At 40.8% G+C, this 15885-nt stretch overlaps 1 protein-coding gene across 2 annotated transcripts in view; it reads right to left on the minus strand.

Annotated features, from left to right (window-relative positions):
- Positions 1-15499, minus strand: part of LOC116849730 (pancreatic triacylglycerol lipase-like) — a 32201-nt gene extending 16702 nt beyond the window's left edge. The window contains exon 1 of one of the 2 annotated variants that reach the window (XM_032827161.1): positions 15102-15499. In XM_032827161.1, the coding sequence (XP_032683052.1) occupies positions 15102-15103 (2 nt within the window). In that variant the 5' untranslated portion in view covers positions 15104-15499. Of the gene's footprint in view, positions 1-8604; positions 8962-15101 lie in introns of those variants that run through there. The other variant, XM_032827160.1, reaches the window with a different exon arrangement.
- Positions 15500-15885: the final 386 nt, after the last annotated feature.

Genomic DNA, 15885 nt, shown 5'->3' on the forward strand with positions numbered 1-15885 from the left:
GAAATTCGCTGAAGGACGCAGAGAGGTCCGAAGGTTGTCTTTTCAGCTGTGCGAAAAAGATGAAGAGAGCGCAGAGTGCCGGCGTTATCGTCAGTGACCTAATCCAATCTCTTAGTCGCGAGAGAGAAATTCCAGCGATCTTTTGCTTACCGTGTGCGACGTAATCGCGCCTTTCTCTCTCTCTTTCTCTTTCTCTCTTTCTCTCTCTGCCCTTCTTTCTCTCTCTCTCTCTCTCTCTTTCCCGCCTTTCTCTCTTTCTCACCGGTCGTGTTTTCATGCGCTGCGCGTTGCGCAACACGCGCAGCCACAAATTTGCCCCGGCATAAATTTCACCGGCTCCACTCGGCTTAATTCGACTCAACGCGCCGTCTCTCGCCTCATCTCGCATCGTCGTGTCACGTCGCCACGACGATAATTAAAAAAAGGAAAAATGAGAACTCCTCATGCGCACAATTAACGTGCAATTCGACGAACAATAGCCGTCGTAGTCCTTGGCGATTGACGACCGGGAGCGAGGATCTTCCCGTATTTCTTATACAAGCAATAAAAACTCGATGCAATTAACGAAACGACCACGAGGAAATCGATACGTCGAGGAAACATCCGGTCTCTCCAAGGGAACGCCGACGGCGACGGCGGCGGCCTCGGCGAAGACGCAATAATGTCTTCTCCGTCCGCACTGACGGGCGATAAAACGAACTCGATTGTTTCGCGCTACAGCTGTTCATTAGCGCGGCCGCGCTGTTCATTACGGCGCGATGGCGATCGTAAGAGTCGCTTAATTGCATCCACGTCGATGCGCGTCGGAAACCGCAACCTGTGGCGTACACGTGCAGCGCCGGAATTGAGTTTTACGCGCGCGTAAATTTCTCCCGGCTTGTATCGGCGCGAAGGGAGATACAAACGTCTATATTATTCAATGTATCACGAATCTATATTATTCAATGATGAAAACATGGTTTATTTTTCAGTTCATTGATACAAACGATATTCAGTCATCCAATATGGCCGCGATGATTGATCAGGAGTCTTAATTATGGGCCAATTTTATCTTTTCCGCCTCAAAACGGCGTTTTTCCCGGCGTTTATATCGGCGCAAAGGGAGGTACAAACGGATACAGACGATGTTCTTACGAATGACTTTGAGATGTCTCGAAAAATAACCAAGTTAGGCCTGTGTTAACAATACTTAATTAAGATTGGTTTCATATAAGATACTCAGACCCGATTTGTTATATCAGAGTTTTTCACTTGAATCATACGATATTCTTGACCTTATGTTTGTACTTGCAATTAAACTGAAAAACTCACATTCTAATTCAATTCTAATTCAAAATTGAGTGTCTTACGTGAGTAAGTTTCAAGCGACCATTATCAATACAGGCCTTAGACATATTTTGAAAATATTATACTCTCGGAATCATTGAGGATACAAACAATTTGAGTAGAGATGCAAACAGACGATGTTTTTGCAAATGTTTGGCCGTTTTGAGATATCTCAAAAAATGACAAAGTTTCCTCTTAGACATAGACATATCTTAAATTGTTTTACGATATCCTCATCAGCTGTTGTTTGTTAGCTATCTTAACTCCCCATAACTTTGTACCTCTTGAGATAAGAAACGGATGGAGATGCACAATCTGGGGAAATAGAACATTTTATAACCCTAGATTCAAACGAATTTTTTAATATGTCTGCATCACTTGATTATTATTCATTGCATCATTTGTTGAATATTTGTAATTAACAGTCGTAACGTACAAATATGCACATACATTGTAGACAATAATATGGCGCTGAATCACGTCTCAATTAATCACTCAGATAGTTTTCTTCAGGACCGATTGTTCCAACTTCTTGGTAAGCTGCTTGACAGTTAAATTATATGTCTATCTTCACTTTTTCTTCAAATTGGACAGAAACACGATTTAACTGTCAGATAACTTACCAAGAAGTTGAAACAATCGGCCCTCAGTGTCGCTTCTCTATTACACCTAGAACTCCACTGTTCCCCAGCTCCGGAGCGGAAGGCGAAGCAATCGCTCCCGCACTCGGAAGCGCGCGCATTGCGTTGCCGTTACTCTTTGGCGGATCTAATTGTGCCGCTTCCCCGCGGCGATTTGCGCTTAATTGCCGTGGCGATTAGGTGGCTACCCCGTTTCCCTCCTCGTGGTGCTGGCGAAATTATCTTATCTCGTAACACCTCGGCGAATTCGTTCGCGCTCGTACGAGGAAATCGCGCGCGGATATATACGCTTTTATATTTCGTCGACATCGATAACTGAACATCGTTCTTATCGAGCCCGCGAGGTGATATCGGCGAGATTACAGCGTTTCCGCACCGCGAGTCGTTCAACCCGGAATAACGAATCCTTTCCTTATGCGCTCGCCGATCGTTCTCTTGCACACCACTAACGGCACAATTGCATATCGTGACAAAAGTATATCTTGTCCAGATACACAACAGTTGACTTGGTCGAGATAACACATGCTCGAGATAATCTCGACTTGTGTAGTGTGGTGTCTCGCGTTTTATATATGGTCATACTGTGACATTCGAGAGTTAACTATCTCATGTTTGTGTGTTTTAAAGTATATTAAAACATATTTGTTATTTTAAAATATATTTATTATAACAGAAGAAATTCCTTCTGTTGCACTCTCCGCAAGTGAATTTCATCTTCCTTGTGAGTTTTCTGTTTTAATTCCCAGAAATAGGTTCTTTTTCTTGTTATTTGCTGATTACTTGATCTCAGAGCCTTTATAATTATTATTCTTGGTATCTATTTCGTTAACCTTTTTTTTTCGTAAAATGACGGAAGTGTTTATCAACGAGGTGCGAGAGTAATTCTAATACCTGTGTTATCAGAGAAACACGAAAGAAAGAATTCGGTTGGATTAACCAAATATTTGGCGGAATATATGAATGCACTTGAATTTCGGTTGAAATTACTAGAATTCTGTTCAAGCGAATAAGAATTCTAATTGACCAGAAACCTTTGGTTTGGTTTGGTTTAACCAGAATTTTTATTAAATTGAACAGAAATCTGGCACATAATAAAATTTAGTTCATCCAACCAAATTTTTTGTCTCTACATAAAACACAAAAAAATATCATATTTTACATGCCTGATTATTTTTGAAAGGCTAGGACTCAATATTACTTTCCACGTTCGCTATTTATGTTCCGTAAGATATTATATTGATTCAATTAAAAAAGTAATCAATGTCTCTCTTACCTAAAAAAAAGAGATAAATGCAGAGTTTTAATTATTTCTCAAGCGTCATGATGCCCGAACATTAACGCAAATTGCGGTAATTATTTGCAAGTAATTATTTGATAGCGAGATATTAATTACCATCCGAATACACTAAAAGGATGATGAGGACGAAACTTTTATGTATTATTACTGCGGAGAGGAAACCTCTCCTTTCTTTCTCTCTCTCTCCCTCTTTCTCTTTCTCTCTCTCTCTTCATTTCCTCTCTTGTTTTCTTTCACGCGTACGTGTGCACGCGTCAGTATGAGTGACACCTCGCGTCGTACACTCACCGTCTCACAATTGATAGCTTTCCAACGATCGGCCTTTACACTGACCTACATACTCGGCATAACAGTACTCGACTCGGGCGTACTCGCGGATTCAAACGACTGCCTGCACGTACTCTCGTCGAAGCCGTCGCAATCGCGCGTGCGCAGGCCGAGAGCGCGGAGTGTTTACGTGACTTCGTGGCGTCACTCCGCGGGGCGAGATGCAACGAGTGCACTTGCGCGGCGTGAAGTTCGAGCTTCGTATGTCCAGCAGCGTTTGCACAAGCGGAGTCACAACACACATCATGGAGACGCCGTTATATACAAACACGCGTATAGCTCTCCGTTGCGAGATCGCGCCACGCGATGAAAATTCACCACGGGAGAAATTGTCCTCTCGACGATGCTCGGCGACGCGCTTAAAGAAAACATTTTTAGCAGCGCGCCGTGCCTTGAAGTCAAATTAGAAAGCGCAAATTGCTAATTAAGCGTTAAGTTAACATCCACAGAGAGACGTCGGGGTCGGGGCCGTCGCTTCAGTTAGAGACAACCTCGGTGTCTACGCTCGCGACAATGTTGACTCGAGCTTCCAGTTTCACGTCAGGAATTCGCTCGCATTATACGCGCTCTAATTAGATAATTGTCGCGTTTCCTTGTTACGCGCGCAACAGAAGAAGCGGACATCTCGTTGCTAGTGCCATTTACCGGGTACGAACGCGCTCAACGGTAAAGGCTGCCGCTTTTTGCGTCTCCTCGCAGGCGTGTTTTTCGTCGTTCGAGCGTAATTGGACAATTCTCAGGGCGGTTCCAGGCTTTCTCGTCGACGCGCGACACTCGCACCAGCGCGAATTCCTCCGGTACCTGAGGAATTTCGCGAAAGGCAGCCGACACACGTAGATTCGACCAGCGGAATTTTATTTTTTACGGAAAATAAAAAGAATAATCAACGAGAGTCGAGAGATGTAAATCGCTTAACCTATAAATGAAGTAGAGGGAAAAAATTCCTTCCTTTCTCTCCTCAGTGGAAATATTGCGTAAAAGACGATGCACAAAAATTATTTAATGATCAAAGACTTATATTATTGACTACTCATGTGGAACGCCAAAAACTGCGAAGACAATCTAAATCTTAAGATTGGCATGAGACTGACTGTGCCAAAATAAAAAAATGCACATTGAGAACGCGCAAATAAGTAGAAGAAGGGACTTGTTCCACTGAGAAAGTTCAAAATAACAACCAAGACGTTTAGGAACTCTTAGAAGTGTTCATTTGAGGTCCCATTTCTTAATTTTCGCACAGAGCACTGAGAGAAAAACATGATTGATCTAACTAAAATTATGGTTATTTTTGGCTGCTATTGTATTTTTTGTAGTAAAATAGTAGTAGTAACATATAAGGTAATAGCATATAAGGTCATTACTAACATTATAACAGAATTTAATAAAAAAAATTTTTCTTTACCATAATTTATGTAGTAACTGTTTCTCCATGTGACTATAGTTACAAATATCAAACAGTTTTTTCTCAGTAAGTAAATTTCGCAACTTTTACACTCTGCGTTAGCTCTTACTGACTTTTATCTCGTCTCTGGTTGATAATATCTGACAGTATGATAGTTAATCTATGTCAGACAGTTAAGCATCTGGTAGTCTTGATAGTTAATTTTCTTTCTTTATCTCGATATCCTTGTCTCCCGGGAAAAATCTGCGAAGTTTCAAAGGGGAAATGAGACTAATTTAGCGTTTTGTAGCACGGCAATCGGGATCAAGGGTACACTAACGAGTATGAGCCAAGACACGCGAATAAATCTTATGCGCGAACACCTCCATGATCCACTCGTCGCGAGCGAGCTCTCGTCCGGCTAATTACTTTCTAGTTCGAGGCTATCGAGGTGCATCGCCATTTCTTCTGACATTTATCAATTACGTCGATTAATTGGCGCGCCTTGATCGTTCGATCATTGGTTTCACTTCGTGACCGTGATATTCGGTGGAATCTCAGTGCTGAGATTTACCTGCACCTTTGATCTCGGAAGTTAAGTTTTTGCCTCATCTTGCGACGACAGTTAGCTGCGAGTTTAATTCGCCATCGCTCTTACACGAGATAAACGTTCAGTTGAAATTTTATTTACTAATTATATAAAGGTGGCTTAACAGTTGGCTATTAAACGTTTTGACTTTACATTTATAACTTTCTAGATTATATTTTGTATGGTCGTTTTCTTAATTTCATTAATAACTTTTATTGATAGATATTAACTCTCCATTGCTTTCGTATGAGGCGAGTGTCCGATTGAGATTTTATTTTCTAATTGCATGAAATAGCTTAATAATTGGTTTTAAAACTTTCTAGCTTGTCATTTTTAAATTCAACGTTTCAAGTTATATTTCTTTTTTATTAAACTATATTTAAATTACATTTATATATTATATATGGTCGTTTTCTTAATTTTGTTAGTATAACCTCTTTACTAATTCTCCATTATCCTCGTATGAAGCGAATGTCCAATTGTAATTTTATTTTCTAATTATATAAAAGTGACTTAATAGTCGGTTTTGAAACTTTCTGACTTTTTATTTACAAGCTTTGGAATTATATTTGTATAGTTGTTTTCTTAATTTCGTTAGTATAACTTTTGTTAATAAACCCTGGAAGTGTTAGCGCGCGCTCATAAAGCGAGAGTAAACACGTGAAGTTAATGCGATTCACGCTGTTACCAAGTTTAATCTTTACTCTGACGGGGCGATAATCCACGAGGGCAGTGGAGGGTTAAAGGTGGACTTAATAAACAGATTCAGATAGGATTCCTATTTCGCTACTCGCTAACTCTAAAGAGAGTTCAAGACTTCAAGATGTATTCGTCGAAATCCTTTTACCAGCGATCTTATGTAATCTCAACTCGAAGCGTTCACTTCACCTCTCTGATTCGTCGGCCACCAAATGCTCATGGCATAGCGGAAGCGCACGACTTTTGCAAGACCCCGTATAATAGCTAATCTTCCGGACGATTAAGGTAACTCCGTCAGTAATTAGCGAGACGAGATTCAGCAGAGCGCTTTATTAACGTAACCTGTCCCGCTATCGCGCGCTTGTTATTAAGGATATCAGGAAGCTGCGGGGATCATTCTATCGCCAATTAGCCCATAATTAGCGAGTGGAGATCGTTTCGCATTAGCGATCCGACAACGATCCCGTCCGCCTACCTATCGATAGTAGTGAATCGCGAATTCCACGAGGCGCGTGTAGTTCGCGAATATCGGTATGGGATGAGCGATATCGGCTTGACAGCCGGTGCGTCTCTAATTGCGCTGGCGTGCACAGCAATTCCGCTCTAACAAGACGACGTCGGACGCGGAAGCGACGTAGACGCGAGAGATGCGCCTAGCCGGGAATGCAGATGCACCAACCGATGTGATGCGATGCGATGCGGTGGTGATCGCGAAAGTTGCAGCGCCGCCGCCTGGCCGCCGAGTTTCTACGTAATGACTCGCGCGAGCGCGTGATTTTTTTCACTCACATTTCTCTCTCTCTCTTCCTTTCTTTATTCCTCTCTATCTCGCTCCCTCGATCTTACGTCTCGATGTCGCGCGTCCGACGCGCGCGTTCCTCCTCCCTCCTTATTGATCGGCGAGATCGGCGCGTCGAGAACACGGACGAGAGGGAGGCTGGCGAAATAACACGGGAAGACGCGCGTCGTCGGCCGTGAGAAGCGAATAACCGGTCGTTAAGGTGTCACGATTAGGCGAGGGACCGATGTTGACGAGAGAACACGGAAGAAGGCGTGCTGGCGCGCGGGAAAGATCGCTGTGATGTCAAGGGAGACGGCGCGCGTCTGGAAGCGAAGGCATTCTATCCGCGAGCGTTGTGTCTGTCATGCACATTTTGTCTACTTCATTCCAATCGAAAGTCCTACGATCTCTCTTTATCTCTTTCTCTTTCTCAGACCCGTAAGATTCCCGTTCATTGTGCGCAGGGGAAACCAGGGCTATATGACCTCGGGGGTACGTTTTTTTAGTATCTATCTTGAGAGGAATAGTACCAAAGATACTAGTAACAAAAATAGATAGTAGATACATAAAATGGCGAAATGATAATTTTAGAACATAAATATTTCTCCCTGAGTTGCATTAAAATCGGAGTAATATTATAGTTAAGAAATAGAAATAACTGATTTAATAATAGCAAATTTTCGAAATTTTCTATTAATATTTTCCATTATGATTGAATAAAATTAAGCGATGTGTTATTAACTAGAAAGAAATTTCTTGTAAGTATATGATATACTGTTTTTGGTAACAAATGCAATTTTCATTCAATGAAAATAAAATGATTGAAATAGAGCGTATGGACAAACGAGGTAAAATTGGCCTATATTTAAAAGCCGGCGGGAGGACTGTGGAGACTTTTTGTGGAGATCCCGGAACTACTAATCAAAATAAGTATTTTATATGTGGCGTTCTTATCCTGCGTTAAGCAACTGAACTCGATACTAGGACAAAATGGCTACGTTGTTGCATATTTTGGTTATTACAAAATAAAATATATTGTTAACAAAGTCGTTAATGTGGGCATTAATAAAATATAGGGCATGTAATCCCAGTCTCTTCTATCTTTTGCATTTCTCTGTAGCGAAACAAGAATCCTATCTGAATCTACTCGTTAAGTCGCCTTTAACCTTCCATTCCTCTCGTTTGACTGACGAACGTTAATGCTCTCGTATAAGCTGTGCCTATTATTAATTAAATTCAAATAAAAATTTAATTATTACTGCGTTAATATAGCTTCATAAAAACGAGTAGATATATTATTAAAACGAATTATCTGTGCTCAAATATGTCTGCGTTTGCTCTCGTACTTCTTTGCATATCTTTTTCTTTTTCTCTAAATTTTTTAAAATTACTACTGCATTTCTGAGATTGTGACACTCACTTGGTCTTATTGGTTCACAACGATTCCTCCTGAAGCTTTTTCTTACCCTCTTCTCTTATTTTTTCTTATTTTGTCATGGCTGTCATGATATTAACTTCCACTCATCATAACAAATTATTAATATTTACTATTATACTACTTACGGAATGATCATATTGAGCTTTTAATATTACTTGCACTGTTGGTCTTGTCACTGACTTGTATATATTGCTTATATTGTACGATTTGACTTCAGCACCCCACTTAATGTGATTCGCCGTAAACTCTGAGAGATATTTGAACCCCCAGGGTGAAAAGAAACTCTACTCTTGTGATAAAAGCTGCTTTACAATATATTGAGATTTTCATGCGGCGACCCTTTTCCCCCGAGGGATCGAGGATGAAAGAAACACGTCTCGAGACTCGAGTCTTTCTCCAGTATTTTACTATATGTCGGCGCACGCAAGAGCCGCAATTTATACCGACACTCCGTAATGCACGTTTTCCGACTGCTTGTGTCGTTAATATGTCACCGACGTGCCGTTTTCACGGTTCCCGAGCAGCCGTTTACGCCGACGCGCAGACCGCGCTTTTGCGCGATTAATGGGGAAACTACGTTTTCTTAGCGGAAGTGTTGCTGCGGAAAGACCAATCATTCCGTGCATATACGCACGTGCACACACACACGTATGCACGTACAATCTCGTATCTGGGACTCCCGCTCGTAAGTGCATACGTTGCATAAGTGAGCGTCTCGTGAGTGCCCTTTGCGAGTTGAACTCGACGCGTTGACGACAAATGCAGATCGACGCAGGAGAGGAGTGAGTGCGGGAAGGAGATAGGGAGAGATTGACGTAAAGTGTTGTCGCATCGTGTTACTTAACTGAGTGATGCTTTCTCTAGTCTTATATTTTTCTTCCGCGCCGCGGCTCGTGTAGCCTTCCCTACGTCCCTCAAGTGTCGAGACCTGCGTCAGAGAGACAGTTGATTTTGAAGTTATCACCTCGCGTCTACGAGAAACGAAGCTTGCAAGATATACATGCGTGTTAAAGTTTGCGTAACGGCACGTCGAGGCATCTCTGAGGCTCTGAACTTACTGGATCTTTCGCTACCAATTTTGTTTTTTAAAGAGACATTTTTTTACTTTCACTTTATTAAATACATTAATATTTATTATAATTAATATAAAATTGATTAATATAATACAGTTTTATATATAGCAAGAGTAAAATAAGAGTTTTATATTTGGTGCATTCAAAGAGAGATGCGAGATGTTCCATTGAGGTTTTTCAGAGGGTATATTTGTTCCCACATAATAAGTAATGTAATAGCTGATGTATTCTGAATGACGAAACAGCTATTTATTCAATTGCATAACATTATTAATGGGGAAGAAAACATAGGAAAGATCGAGGCTACATGCAGGAGTACATCGCTTATATGCTTTTTTTAAATATTTATTTTGAGAAGAATAATATAAAATTATAAAATGGTCTTTTTAGAACATAAATACTTCTCCTTGAATCTGATAAAAATTGGATCACAGTTAAGAAATAAAAAAACTGATTTGGCAGTAGCAAAGTAAATTCTCGAACCTCTCGAAATTTTTTATCAATATTCTCCACCGTGACCGAATAAAATTAAGAGGACCAAGTATCTTTGCGCGCGGAAAAACAGATCCTTGTTAAAATGCTTGCCACCCTGCGCTCCTGGCAACTGAACTCGATACCAAAGCAAAATGGCCATATTGTGCTGCTTGTTTATATTTTGATTACTACAAAATAAAATATAGATTAATAGAGTGGTGGCGGGCATTAATAGAAAAAGGTTGCCTCTATTATATTTATACAGTCATTCACAGCATTTAGTTGTCTAAGAAATTTTAAATTTCGATATGCTACACGGAAAAAAAGGTTTGGTTGAATTAATCAAATATCTGGTCGAATATGAACGATCCAGATATTTGGTTAATTCAACCAAACCTTTTTTTCCGTGTAAAATATAGAGTATCTAGGCCTGGTCTTCCCCCTGAATCCCGTAGGTAGCGGAAAGGTCAAATGTTGCGTGGCACGACGGAGTTGCGCGTGCGAGTTTCGTAGCTGTAATGTTGATAGTGAAATGATCCGGAATAACATGGGAAATTTCCTCGCGGCGAAACGGCAAGGTCGTGAAATACGTTGGCTTGATAAAACTCTTCCATCCGACATCCGACGTCAGCTGGAGGGAAGGCTCCGATCACTTCTCCAGATAACGATAGGATAATCTCATCTAAATCACTGGGGTTTCGCATAACGCGCACTCATCAGTAGCACCGAAGCGTGTAGCATCTCTCGCAGTTGCATTTTACATCGGCGAAAACTTCCTCCTTCATGCCGTTGCATTCTCGGAATTTCGACTTTTCCGCTTCCCTCTCTTTCAAGATATCTCTCTTGATTTCTTTCTTTTTTTTTAACCCCAAGACGTGCCGATTGAAGTGCGCTTCATAAGAGTATGCGACATAATGCAGGAAAGATTTTAAACAATCAGGAAATCGACAGTAAATGTCGACGATATCTCCGTTACTTCCGCGATCAGTCTCGGATTTTCATTGGGCGATTGCAGAAGTTGAGTCTGTTTTATTTTGGTGTTAATCACGGAATGTAAACACTAAAACAAATATAATCTCTTCCTTAGTGGAATACTCTTACGTAAAATCTCAAGAGGATTTTTCTAGAGGAAAAAAGAAATATCTTAAGCACAATATTATTACCCTTCATTAGATGAGGGATATTATTTCAGTAAAAGTGTTTCCGCTTGGATACAGGACTACATAAAATAGTACCTTGCAACCAGAGTTCTTTTTATGGGTATCAAAATATTTTTCTTTTGCTTTGAGAAGAATCCTCCTGTGGATATACAAGAGAATTCTTCTTCTTGAGAAGAAGATGAAATCGTATTTTCTTTTTCTTTTTTTTACCAAGAATCAGTAGGAATACAAAACACTATCTTGACTATAGCGCTTTAAATACGGAAATTCCGAGAATCACCTCGCATTTGATCATTTGAATAAACAGCGCTTTTACAATTTTCCGGAATCGTTGTCGAAGCCAGCAATAAAAGCGGACGCGAGATTAGCGCGTATCTCACGCGGAACTCGGAAATACATTAAACGTTTAATATAGCGTGAACAGTTAAATCCATATTTCATACAATTATTATCAATTATAATTATCATATCGCTCGACGCCGCGTACACCTGGAATGTAAAAGAAGGCGGAAGCGATAAACGCGCCGCACTCTCACGCGAGTGCGCGTTTGAAAAAAGAGGCGAGCTGATCGATAGTACGGACAGGTCCGGCGGGCCGGGATTTCCGTGTGACCTCGAGCTTCCTAGTACGAAACGTGGAATCGATTTGTGCTCGGCGGCCAATTTGCACGCGTGGCGGCATGTAGTCTCTCCTCGCTCGCGGGGACTGCTGTTAGATCGGTTCGGTAAACGGTATAAGGCCCGCATGCACGCCTACGTAGATGTGGGTCTGTCTCCGGAGAAAGTCCGCGTTATACTCGCCTATAATGCGCTATCTATAGAGCCACCGTTCTTTCTTTCCTCGCGTTGGCTTCTAGGCGAGAGCGTTTCCGAAATCCGCGAACCTCTCGAGGACGCTTGCCGCGCGATCGCGCTCTATTTACAACTTCCTCTTGGCTCAGGTGTTCAAATTCGGCCGAGTCGAAGTTTCATTTGATACACAGAGAGAATGTATCATAGTTCTTCTTTTTCACATACATTTTTTTCAATTTTACTAGTAGTAGTAGTTTCTAGTAGTAGTTTCTAGTGTAGGAAAATAGACTGTCTAAAATAAACAAAAATAGACTAAAATAGACAGTAAAGTCTACCTTGCCTCAGAATGGCATCATGATTTTCGCTAGAAACATAGCAAATCTTTTAACAGGACATTTCAGTTCCTAAAGCAACAGCACATACACTGTGTGAGAAGAAAAATATCTAAAATAAAGAAAAGAAATATATCTAAGAAATAAAAAATGTTTATATTCGCGACGGATACTAAGTAATATATTTATAATACAAAATATTTTTCAAATAAAAAAATATAAATATTCTTAAAACTTTACACGCGGCACAAACACAGAAATTTTATTGGATTAACCGAATATCTGGTGAAATATGGGCGAATCAGAATTCCAATTGAAGTTATCAGAATTTTGTTTGAATTAAAATTTCTAGTTAACCAGAAACTTTATTACCCTGAATAGCGTTCTGATAATTTTAGCCGGAATACTGGTTCGTTCATATTTTACCAGATATTTAGTTAATTCAACCAAATTTCTTTTTACGTGGAACTTCTCACGAAAGCAACTGTTTATTCTATCAAAATAAAAGAATTTAGATTTAAATAAACATGTTATATATGGGTGATCGGAAACAACCGCATTCGGTTAATATTATTGTATTTTTGAGTGAATTCTAAGACTATTTTTCCTCTTGCAAAATGTTATCTAAGGCTTAGCTGCTGAACTATAAAGATAAATATTTAACCTCTGATCATTTTAGTTTGGAAACTTTCAATGTTAATGCGATTGTGCATAATAATAAATAAATTATTTTAACTTAGTTAAATGTGATTATAACATAACGTGTAAGGGTGAAATAATCGATTGCGTTCGCAATACGAATTCGTCGGTTTTCTCAAATATTAGAATATCTTATACTTTATACGATAATGCTTCGTTCTTCTCGTATTTTTAAAGTTTTTCGTAAAGTTTACATTGTACTTAAGACAAGTTTGCGTGCGCGAACGCAATCAACTATTTCACCCTTATACGTTATGTTATATATAATCATATTCAACTAAGTTAAAATAATTTATTTACTATTGTGCACAATCACTATTGTTATTTAATTACTATTGTTCACAATTGACATTGAAAATTTTCAAGCTAAGATGTATGAATATTGTCACATGTGTATTGCCTAACGTCTGTGTCTAACAATGAATTGTGCCGCTCCTGCCTACTTTCCGTATCTGGCCCGTGAGAGGCTAACTATTTATCTTTATAGCTTAGCAACTAAGCCTTGGATAATATTTTGCAACAGGAAAAATAGTCTTAGAATTTGCTAAAAAATACGATAATATTAACCGAATGTGATTGTGTCTGATCACCCGTATATTAGTACCCAACGAAAAAATATTTTCTTATCGCCGAACAGATATTTTTTCTCTGACAATATATGAAATGAAAGGATAGTGAGTCACTGCAAAATGTCGATCTGTTTCTCAATTACAAAATTCTCTCCGCGTAGAAATTAATGAAATTCCATTGGAGAGAGCGCTTAATATATTGTTTCGTTTCTTGACTCCAATTACGTTATTTCATCCTTCGTGCTAGTCACGATCGGTTCTTTAAAAGTAAAGACTTCTCTGAAACTCTTCATTTCTTGATTCTTTTCCATGGAAATTTGGAAATTTGATGTTTTCGACTGTTTTCACACGACAAGAAAATCTCAGACACGGCTTCTCTCCTGCGGTGTTGCGCTATTCTCTCTCTCTCTCTCTCTCTCTTACATTTTTACTATAATAATTTTTCACAATTTTTTATTTAAATTGTTTTACCTTATGAATATACAATGTGTACAATGCATGAGTTTGCGGATAATCATAATTGTGTACATATTGAGGAAAGTTGAATATTCAACCGAGACGTTTGTAGGCTATTAAATTTCTGCATTACTCGTTCTCTATAATTAGTTTATTGCAACTTAAACTTTGTATCTGCCTATTAAATTTCTGCTTTACTCGTTCTCTATAATTAGTTTATTGCAACTTAAACTTTGTCCTTGGCCTTCATTATACTTGATTATAATTCATTATTTCTAATTAATAAAACATCGATTGAAGTTGACTTAGAACTCTCTAAAGTAAGGAATTCGGAAAACTGGCGATTCGAACATCGACGGCACGCAATAGACGACGGCGACGACGACGACGATTGCAGCGTTGCTTAAACAGCGGCTCGATCGCTCATTTCGGATGTGCCGCGAATCCGAACACGTGATTCGAATCGGAATCGAGACGTGTGGATGAAGCGCTTGTGTTTTCCAACACGTCGTATGCACCAGTTGACTGCGCCGCTAAGCAGCGGCTGACGAGCTCGGAAAAATGAGTCGCGAACTTGTGCACTGACTTAGAGACTTGCAACATTCAAGCGTGTTGAACTATCGAGCTGATTCATCGATTACCGCCGTCGAATCACTCCCGCAATCTCGCGGCACGATTTTATCAAGGCCGCGAGAGCAGTGACACAGTTGCCCAGTTGGAAACAAGTAGCTGACGGAGGTGGTCAAGCGTTTCTGCATATTTTCAAGCGACAGAAGAAACCTGCAATACATCCTTGGTGTGACGAATTCTCCGAATTAAATCGCCTCGATTGCACTTTCGAGTCGTTTGCGTCATTCGACCCGCCTACGTCGCGCTTGTAAATAACTCGCAGGACTCATATTCGCACGTCAATGATCAAGGAAATCAAACAGACACGCTCGCGCTTGACGATCACCAGAAATAACTTCGGTTAAAACGACTACTTCTGCGTCCTCTTCAGCGCGCAGTGCATGATTCTAGTCGCAGGACGCTTTTGCACGCGACGCGCGATGCAATAAGACACTCACATGTTCGAAGTGGTCCTCTCATGTCACGAGGTCATCCCCCCGTCTATCGATCCATCGCTGACGGCGGTCGGTTGATCGTCACGTGTGTCTCTCCACGTGGTTCTCGCGAGCCGCGCGCTCTGCTTCTTCACATCACCCTGGTGGTTCCGCGGGACGACGATTCCGCGGGAATCCCCAAGGACGGCAGTTGCTCTTCGCGATGAAAGCGTTTTCCAGCGAGCGCGCCAGGTGAGACGAGACGAGGGAAATGCGCGAGAGCTGCTCGGGGCACTCACTCGAGAAAGCCGAGAGAGGGACGAAACGCTTCGCGGTGAGAGGCTGCTGCTCGACTGCTCGAGCACTGCACACGGCGGTGATTCCACTTGCTCTCCGGAATACTCGCCCACCACCGTCGACGGTGGACGGTGGACTACCTGGTGTCGTGGGTTCATCCGGGGACACGCCGACTCCAACAATCGTCGAAGCGCGGCAGGTGGTATTTTGGGAGATGGCGATAGATCCGCTGCTGCCTCCTACTGGCCGCGGACAAACCGTAGAATTGCGGAGGTTCGATTGTGTCGAATCGATTAGCAACAGGACGAAGCGAAAGCGGAAGTGAGAGAACGCTGGTCTGCGTAGGAGAGACCTGGACTAGCTGCCCTATACTTTAGAATTTGGAAATTACAACTTCTCAGGCAATTAATCGCTGTGAATGACTGTATAAGTACGATAGAGGCAACCTTCTTCTACGTATTAATACCCGCCACGATCCTGTTAAGCACATATTTTGTTCTGTAATTAAGAT

The sequence above is a fragment of the Odontomachus brunneus genome, unplaced genomic scaffold, assembly GCF_010583005.1.
Source record: "Odontomachus brunneus isolate Ranch 3 - 2012 unplaced genomic scaffold, Obru_v1 Obru_scaffold_125, whole genome shotgun sequence".
NCBI lineage: Eukaryota > Metazoa > Arthropoda > Insecta > Hymenoptera > Formicidae > Odontomachus > Odontomachus brunneus.